Source organism: Stegastes partitus, unplaced genomic scaffold (genome assembly GCF_000690725.1).
Source record: "Stegastes partitus isolate 25-593 unplaced genomic scaffold, Stegastes_partitus-1.0.2 Scaffold1632, whole genome shotgun sequence".
NCBI classification, from domain to species: Eukaryota; Metazoa; Chordata; class Actinopteri; family Pomacentridae; genus Stegastes; species Stegastes partitus.
Genome location: NW_007579363.1, coordinates 140,728 through 150,207, shown reverse-complemented (window position 1 = coordinate 150,207; position 9,480 = coordinate 140,728). Strand labels below are relative to the sequence as shown.

The following is a 9,480-nucleotide window of genomic DNA, read 5'->3' as shown; positions in this document are numbered from 1 at the left end:
TTTTCTACCTTTGCGGCACTCAAAGCGCTTTACAATGTTTCTCATTCACCCATTCACACACATTCATACACCAATGGCGACAGAGCTGCCGTGCATGGTGCCTGCCTGCCATTGGGAGCAACTTCGGGTTCAGTGTCTTGCCCAAGGACACTTCGACTGTGGAGGGGCGGGGCATCGAACCGCCAACCTTGCGATTAGAGGACAACCCGCTCTACCTGAGCCACACACATTCAGCCACATTTACATTGTACAATGTAAATGTGCCCGAGTTAACTAAATGAAGCTACTTTTCATCGATAGTCCCTTTGGCAGTTATCAAAGCCAGCCTAAAATTAAAAAAAAAAAACATCATATAAAAATGTACACATACATTAAAAATACAGGGGAAAAAACCCCAAAAAACAAAACATGCAACCAATATATTTACATTTTCTGTGACAATTAGTGCTCACAGGTCTGTGTCTCTAGCAGCCACCAGTTCATGGCAATTTTGGTTTTTTAAACTAGAGTAAAGTGATTTTGGTGAAATATCATGACCAGAAGTTCAGATTTGGTTACCTTCCTGGCAGCTTTGAACATCACAAATGTTGGAAATCTGATGATTCTTTCAGTTTTGTTTTTTTTTAACAGCAGTTTCGGAGGTTCTGAGAGTTAATTCGACAAACACCTGCAGTTGGTTAAGGATAGTAATTGTTGCTCATTGAGCCAGTCATTAATTTGGGCGGTGCGTGCACTGTTGGTAGGACTGCTGACCGCAGTGTTTCACACTTTCAGAGTCCATGTGTCAGCTGCAACTTAATTACACGTTTTAGTTCCATGCTGGTGTTTGTGGAGCTGGTGTTTAATGTGGCAGACTTTAAAAGAGAAGCTCACATAGTGTCAGAGCTTATAAAAAAACAATTTTTGGATTCAAACTGGAGATTTAATATTAACGGAGTAACTCAACGGCAACTTTCAGCTCCGACTTCACCCGCTGATGGACGCGGGTCCAGTGTGGGTGGAAGTGCGCGTTGTCGGTGAAGCCACAGTGGAGTTCATCTTCTGTTTGAAACTTCAGAAGTTAAACTGGAAGTCAGCAAAACCTTTCTTTCTTCTTTCAGGTAGGGTGTAAACCTTCCCCCTGATCAGAGATGGAGTTCCCAGACGAGTTCCTGCTGGCGGAGCTGCAGCTCTACAACGACTCGCTTTTCCAGAACAACTTCAGCAGTTCCTACAACGAGACCGACGCCTTGCTGCCGACCGGGGTGAAGGTCACCATCGTGGTCGTCTACATGATCGTCTGCGTCATCGGCCTGGTGGGAAACTTCCTGGTCATGTATGTCATCATAAGGTAAGGATAAGACGAGTTTCTTCATTTGAACACTGATGTGAGTCAACACGGTGACAGATAATTAATCTTTTTACAAATGAGAATGACTGGCTTTATAGCTGGCAATGACAACACGACAATCCGAACTGATAGGTTTCATGACACAAATCCATACATAATTCAGTCTAAACAAATTAGCGCGCTATCTGAGTCAATCTGTCACAGGCTCAATCATGGCTTACCAATGGAATATCAATATGGTTAGTCCAAAAATCAATACAGCCATCGAAAGAAAATTAGTCAGTGTCAGTTCTGATGGTCTTCGGCGTCATTTATCGAGCAGAATAACCAAGATTTGCCGCTTTTCTCTGACACCTTTGATGGACCAGTGCAGTCCATTCCTGGGGTTGGGACCCTCCCAAGGGGTTGCAGCAATCAGGTCCCAAGATGCTTAAAGGCTTCATTCTGAGCTGAAAAGACTCATTGCTGCTACACAGAGGTTGATTTATTTTTCTTCCAGTCGATACAGTTTTCCTTTTTGTGAGCATTATTGAATAAATTCAGGCTTCTAAAATGTGTATTTATAAAACAATCTGAAGGAATAGTAATTTGTTTCTTGAGGTGTGGCCGGAGCCATTGCAGTGGTTTGATAAATATTCACCAGGATGAGGCTGCATCTGTTGTTAAACTCAATCGGCCGCCATTTTTAGAAGGTGTCTGGCACTTTCACTGAAGAAGCCGCCTTTTTGTTGCATTGTTGTGCTTTGGTTGTGTTGCATGAAATTTGGTGGAGTGGCAGCTGAGAATTTATAGAAGTGATGCAACTGAGATGAAACGTCATTTTCATGCCTCCGTTTTTCAGATCTCATCGTGGCTAAATGGTGGGGACAGAGAGACTAATTGTGGTTTTGAATTCCCCCAGGCGTCATTTTGGCTTTACAGTTGTGGTTTTCAATTTAACTGTTATTCTTTGTCAAGTAGTTGCATCTTGGAAGGCCAGCAGGTGCTTTCAGGGTTTGTTTTTTTGGTCTAACATAGAACCACTCGAGGAGATCTCTGAAAGCACACGGACCACCCTCAGCACGTGTGTGTGAGCGTGCCTGGTTGTGTAGATTTACCCGTGGAATGCCTGGTAGGCAACTGTCTGGTCATGTATTGGTCATGTGTGCCACCGTGTGTGTGTGTTTGTGTTTGTGTATGCGCGCACACTATTCTCCCATGGATTTGACTGAAGTGAGTGTAGGTGGATGTTGTTTCAGTTAGCACATCTGCCCCGAGGGCGGCAGCTGTTTACTCATGTGTGTGATGTTGAGCTCGGGGAGTGTGTGTGTGTGTGTGTGTGTGAGAGACTGTGGTTGTTGCCATACTTTGCTGGAGTTTTCCTCTGCAGTCAGGCCTCGTAGTTGTTTGCTTGAGACTGATGTCGTATCAGGCAGGTGATGTAACATATGGTCGACATCTGCGTCTTCGCTTTTGCTTTTACTGGAAAGCACCAGCAGGGAATTTGGAAATGTCAATTTCTTTTCCAATCTGTGCACCAAAAATCAGACAGCACAGGATATATAATGATATCATTTTGCCTTGACATACAGTCGTCCTCAAATGTATTCACACCCTCCCATTAAAGAAGGAAAAAACAAATCGGTGTTCCTTGAATTAGTTTGAATTTGCCAAAGTTATTGCCAATTAAAAATGTAATGAAAATCATGACGTTGCTTTTGAATCAACAGAAATAAAGAATCATTTGGTGTTTTGTTGTGACGGAAAAGACCGTCGATTTAATTCAAATTCTGTCAAAGCAGTCAGTGACCACTCATGCTGTCGATGGATGCATGTGCAATCGTCATGTGCTACCCCATTACTTTTGTATTTACTGTGACGCCAGAAGTTGCTCAGGACCTTTTGCAGTTTTGATCGGTGTCACCCAGTGTGTAAAAAATTAGAGCCCAAAATGTTTAGTTTTACACTGTAGATCACGGGTGTCGAATCCTGGTCCTCGAGGGCCGCAATCCTGCATGTTTTAGATGTTTCCCTCTTCCAACACACCTGATTCAAATGATCAGGATCGTTGTCAGGCTTCTGCAGAGCTTGATGATGAGCTGATCGTTTGAATCAGCTGTAGATAAAGTTTTTCTTAACTGGAAATATAACGAAATACAAGATATACATTTCTCCCAGATTCCTATATGTCACAACAGAACAGCCAGCAATAGCATTGTGATGGTAGTCCTGTTCTTTGGCCTTCCTTTGCATGATATGAAACTTGGCATGAACCATTTGGAAAAAAAAAATAAGATGAGGAACCTCAGACAAAGTAAGTGCACACTTGCAACAGTTATGTTGCAAGAACTGTGATGTTAAATAAGTCAAACTAACTCAAACATACCACAACGTTTTTGCTCCTTAGACTCGTAGATAAGTAATGGAAAATTAGAACCGTACGAGTCTGTCAGCTTTTGTATAGTTTCATCTGATTGAAGTGTTCTTGTATACACACTATACCCTGTTTTTTTGTCTGTTTGTTTTAAACCTTGTTTACAAGAGAGAGTTTGCAGCACAGCTACATGAGCGAGGAACACAGACGCGCTAAAAAGTAAGATTAGGTTGCAAGAGAAATTGTTGCCTCCACGCAGCATGACTAATTAGTCTGACCGTTTAAATTGGCACCGCAAGGTTTTGGAATTAAAAGCCAAGTCTGAATGCCAACCACAACAAAAGAAAATATATCCAAGCTTTTGTCGTTGTTACACCATATAATGCATAGCAAAAAAAATATATTCACAGAAAGAATCTTTTTTTTTTTTAATCCTAGTTTTGATGCAAAAGCACTTCCCGACAAAATCACCCCAATCATTTTAGAATGACTACATCTTTCCAAATATAGTTATTCAAGTCGTCTTGTGCATATATCTAGTATTTTTGATATTGCAATATAGCATCAATCAGTCCATACATCCATCCGTTTTCTATACACCGCTTTATTCTTATTGGCCTGTGGGAATACATACAGCAGGAAGAAAACACTTCAGGGTCAGTTTTTTTAAAATGTATTTTTAGCCCCAATAGTGTCTGGCTCTTGAAGAACTGAAGCATGGAAAATTAAAGTTTTAGCAATTTAGTGTGTGTGTGTGTGTGTGTCACAGTGTTGTTTCCGTGTTGCCTTTGCTACCTCTTTTGTAGTTAATTACTGCCCTTGTTCTCACTGTGACATCCGCATGGTGTTCTGAAGATAGAAGTATGAGTCAAACCCACACACGCTCCTGCGCACACGGACACATGCTGGGAATGATTCCTCTCCCACCCACGCTTAGTCACACACAAAACACAAACACACACACACACACTCGGGACTCACGCACGAGTTGAACCTCTGCCGCAACGAGCGCTCGTCAGGTGCCCTCAGTAAAGATGGCCGCCCTCGACAACGTCGCCCTCATCAAAAATGTCAACAGCCTCTGTTTTCACACATGATGCTCGACCCCATCGCTTGACGTGACCAGATGAGGAGGAACAGTGCAGGCATCTGCACTCATTAACCTCTGAGACGGGGGTGAGTGTGTGTGTGGTCTTACTAGATGGTGTTACTCACACATCTCTGTAGGTTTCGTGCAACAGTCAACTTCAAGTTACTGTTCGAGACATTCATTTGTAGAATGTACCTGAACTCCCACAAGAGGTTTGTGAAGCCAAATCAGAGACCATGAACACTGAGGACGGCCAGAATGAAAGAAAAGTGAGAGTAAGGGAAAGTGAGGTAGAGCGTCTGCCTCCTCGTTCAGAATTTTAACATTTCAGTCCAGAGACATGCAGCTTAGGTTGACTGTCAACACAGTAGGTGGGGATGTGTGTGTGTGTGTGTATGTGTCTGCTGCTTCATGTCACCCCGTGATTGACTGGCAGTCTGCTTGGCTGTACTTCGCCTCTCAGCCAGTGTCAGCTAGCATCGACTCCAGCCTCCCATCATGCTCTAAAAAGATAAGTGCATATTGGTTGTGGATGGATGGAGTAAAGACATAATTTTAGCTTTTGCCACCAAGAAGGGGATTGTTGTTGTTTGTTTTTGAGGTTGTAATTTGTCGTGTTGGTGTCCTGGAGTGCATGACATTTAATGGTGTTCTGTATGTTTTGCATTTATATACATGAGGGGTGTAAATTATTAGGAACACTTTTAAATGTAAGAAAAAAAACTCATCTTTTCAACAATGTTAACTAAAACCTAACAAAGAAAATCTTGATTATTTTGATTAAACATCCCTTGTTGTGAAAACCTTTGCGTTAGTTTGGTTGATTTGGATTTGTTCATTTATTGAGCTCCTCAGGGTAGTTGTTTGAACTTGCAAATCTATTTTAAGTTAATTAAAATAGTTGTGTGAACCTTTCTTTTAATTAGTTTTGATTTGGATCCGTTGATTGATTCGACTGTTTCGGGCAGTTATTTGAGCTTGTGAATCTATTTCAGGTTAATGAAACAGGTCTGTTCACTTTAACTTATTGATCTTAACCAGCATTTCTTTGAACTCTAATATCCATTTGAACATGACCAATGTGGTATGTTGTGTTAAGTTAATCAATTTAAGCTTCTACATGTACTTAATTTCTTGTTGTTCAAGATACAAAATGTAGCAGACAGTTTATTTGACCTGATCATTTGAAATGATTTTTAGCAAAACCTAATTAAAAAGATCAATTAAAACTGATTTGGATAACTATGGCAAGTTAGTTTTCATGAGACACGTGACAACCACCAACAAACATCCAATAAATGTCACATTTATTGGTGCACGTCTTGCCAACAGTCATCCTGCATACAATGTACTAGAACACTGTAAGTATCAGTGTGACCAGTACTGACACTTGGAGAGAATGAGTGGCTTCACATATCAACAACAGGATTTGCATCTGACACCAGCCCATGTCTGAACAGATCAAGACTCAAACCAGTTCAAGTAAAAATGTACAGATTGTCCTCAATATCACCTGTTGGCATAAAACTAAAATGCTAAGATAGCAAAAAGCAAACGGTAACATCCCTGTTCTGCATTATACGCCCATACCACTCACTAGTCTGAATACAAACAAGGAGAGAAAGACGTGACCCAACATTTCTCATGTACAACCTCGGCTAATTCCACAGGACTGAGCTGCTGAAACTGCTGTGAGGCTGTCCGTTGGTAGCTTGATCTGATGCACGATGCAAAAATATGTGGAGAAAAAAAGGAGGAGAGAACTTGTGAATGATTTGTAAAACAGGCAAGAACTTCAACATCAGAGTTGTAACTCTCAGACATATGAGATGAGATGAGGAGTCTGTTTCTTAAAGCATGCACAAGTGAGGAACGCTGTCTTCCACCAGTGTTCATCAGGACCTTCTGAATGACTTTGAATGTGTACCTTAGTTGCTTTGGATAGTCTATATTTAGAGCAAAAAGAAAACCCGTCAGCGCTCGGGATGTCCTTCAGATCAGACAGGATCACTGCTTCCACAAGGACCACCGACGTGTCCGTGATGTCTTTCGCCATCGCGATGCCAACTTTCATTCTGTTGGTATATATTATATATATCAACAGGGCTCCAGAGTGTGACCATTTTGAGAGTGTGCAAGTTTAAGTCGAAGCTGTATTAGTGTCGCTGTATCTGGCGCAGGCAGCTCCCGTGTTAACCACAATGGTGGAAAGTGGTACTTTTCTAACTTCGATGGACGGCCGTATTTACGCTTAAAAATGCAGCCATCTCCTGAAAAACGGAGCACATCTGCATTTCCTGTTTTGTTTTTGGACAAATCTGACATTAGAATGCACCAGTTTGGTTATTTAATAGTTATTTTTAAAGTCATTTTTGGTCACACACCTGTCTGAGCACGCAGCTACCACAGCCTGCAATGTGGGGCGTTCAGGGAACATTGGAAAATTCTAGTGTCTATCGATAAGGAAATGTTCATCCTGTGACAAGGTGAGAGGGTAGGACCAAATGAGAACGTTGGTCGCACCAGTAAAAAAAAAGTTGGTCTGGAGCCCTGATTAATCCATCTTAGTTTGTTCTATACAGTGAGCTGTTGCTGTTTTCATGGAGGTGCAACAGATGTGACAGCAGCAAAAACACTGAGTTAATTAAAAGCTCGACGAAGAAAGTATTATTTTATTTCTACCATGTGGACATTTCATACCGTCTGCTCCATTTGCCTCCTTACTTGCTGTTTGTGTTATTAAATATTTGTGCCAGTTTAGAGATAAAACACAACTGCTCACTCTGTGCAGGTCACAGGTACAGAGACCAATTAAATGCAACAGTAAATGTTTCTCCCTCGGCTAGTGACTTGTGCTGTATTTCAAATATGGTGCAATGTGGCATAATATTGCAAACAAATGGGAACGCAATCATGTCGCCCAAAATTAAGCCTTACAGAAGCAAATCACAGCCTTGAAACGCATCAAACTTCTAATGTAAATATGTGTATTTCTACATTGCTTATTCTAAATACGAGACACTGTATCTACATCATGTATACATCACTCAACAGGTAAATTATACAGGCTGTTAGGTGAACCTTTAAGACCCCGAAAGCAGTAATGAATAATCCCAGACTCGGTGCAGGTCAGAACATCAGCAAAGTGCTTTGAATTTAAAGATGTCCAATTATCCCAAAGACTTGAGGAATGGGACCCTATGGGACTCTGCTAGACTCAGTATTAAGGTGATGGATTGTGGGTAATTACCTGGCATGGACTGAAATCTTATCCAGCAGCTGTAGCAGGCTTTGGGAATCTCATAAACAGCAGACCGCCTCAACAGCTCACTTATTTATGAAGAGAGGCAACGAGAAAGAGAGCGGCGGAAAATCAGAGAAAAGACGGAATAAAGAGGAAAACATGTAAATGAAGTGTGTTTTTACTGTGCTGCTAATGTGACATTTCGATGTGAATTTTAAGACGTACTCAAAGACCAAGATAAGTCTGAGTAATTCTTTTGAAGCAGATGAGAGGAGGTGACATTTAACCCACACGCTTTTTTTTTTTTTTTTTTTTTTCATACTACTGTGTTTGCACAGCAAAGTTTGCTTTGAGCATAAAAGGCAAAACTATAAACCTTCACTGGTTGCTGTCTTCTGCCCAGAGGCTGCAGAAAAAATGTAGCTGCAGCATCTTTGGCATCAGTCAAAGACGTCAGAAGGAATCTTTGTGCTGTTTAACAGCAATTGTGAGACTGTTTGGGGCTGAGAGGCAGAGAGTTAGGCCACAAAACACACCCCCTAGGACGCATTAGCTTCATCTTAATGGAACAAGGATTAACCTTCTAGAGCAGCGGTCTTCAACCTTTTTTGCACCACGGACCGGTTTTAAACAAGAAAGTTTTCTACGGACCGCTCATTGCGCACCTTACAAATAATAATTTATTTTTTCTATTAAAACGTTTCATAAATAAATAAAATTACTTTTTATTGCTTAACATGTTTACTTTTTCTCTGTCTCAGTATCAAGTCTCTTCCACTGTCCAAAGCAGCTCTCCTGAGACGTTTGTTTTTGACTGACGGCTTCGTTTAGCAGCCGGGCATAAAAACTGACAGTCAAGTCCGGGAAACGAGCACAAACGGAAGTGACGGGAAGACGAGCTCGTCATGTTTCAATATAAAACACCCTGCAGACTCTGCTGGAAATAAAAATAAACCAATGAAACGTTTTTATTCTATCTGTGCGGCCCGGTACCGGTCCGCGGCCCGGTGGTTGGGGACCGCTGTTCTAGAGGTAGTACGAAACATAACTGTGCTCAGTATGTCAGCTTGTCACAAAAGGGAGACTCAGTTTTGCATCGTGTTTGACAAGTAAGCAGATGTAGTTTAATAAAAATATAGTCGTGACTTAACAATCTGACCCTTAACAATCCAGAAACCTTGCTATCCGACAGGCTTTTAGGAAAAACGAACACAACCCGTAGAAAATAGCCTTAACATACCGACAGCCTCGGATTTCGACTCCGACACGACCCAAGGAAGAATAGCCAATGCTTATGCTGGTGCTAATGGGGATCCTAATAAACAAGAAGAAACAAGAAACAAATACGGATAACAACGTATTATCTGACTTAACAATCCGACAGATTTATTTACCTTTGATGTCAATCGATGGGCCCACGGGTCAGTTAGGCGTGAAATCCAGTAATACGTAGTGTTCTCACT

General features: G+C 41.4%; 1 protein-coding gene across 1 annotated transcript in view; it reads left to right on the top strand.

Annotated features, from left to right (window-relative positions):
* Positions 1-1,130: 1,130 nt before the first annotated feature.
* Positions 1,131-9,480, top strand: part of oprl1 (opiate receptor-like 1) — a gene marked incomplete at its 3' end in the record, with an annotated part of 112,013 nt that continues 103,663 nt past the window's right edge. Inside the window, exon 1 of the mRNA XM_008301129.1 lies at positions 1,131-1,330. Coding sequence (XP_008299351.1) covers positions 1,131-1,330 — 200 coding nt within the window. The remainder of the gene's footprint in view (positions 1,331-9,480) is intronic.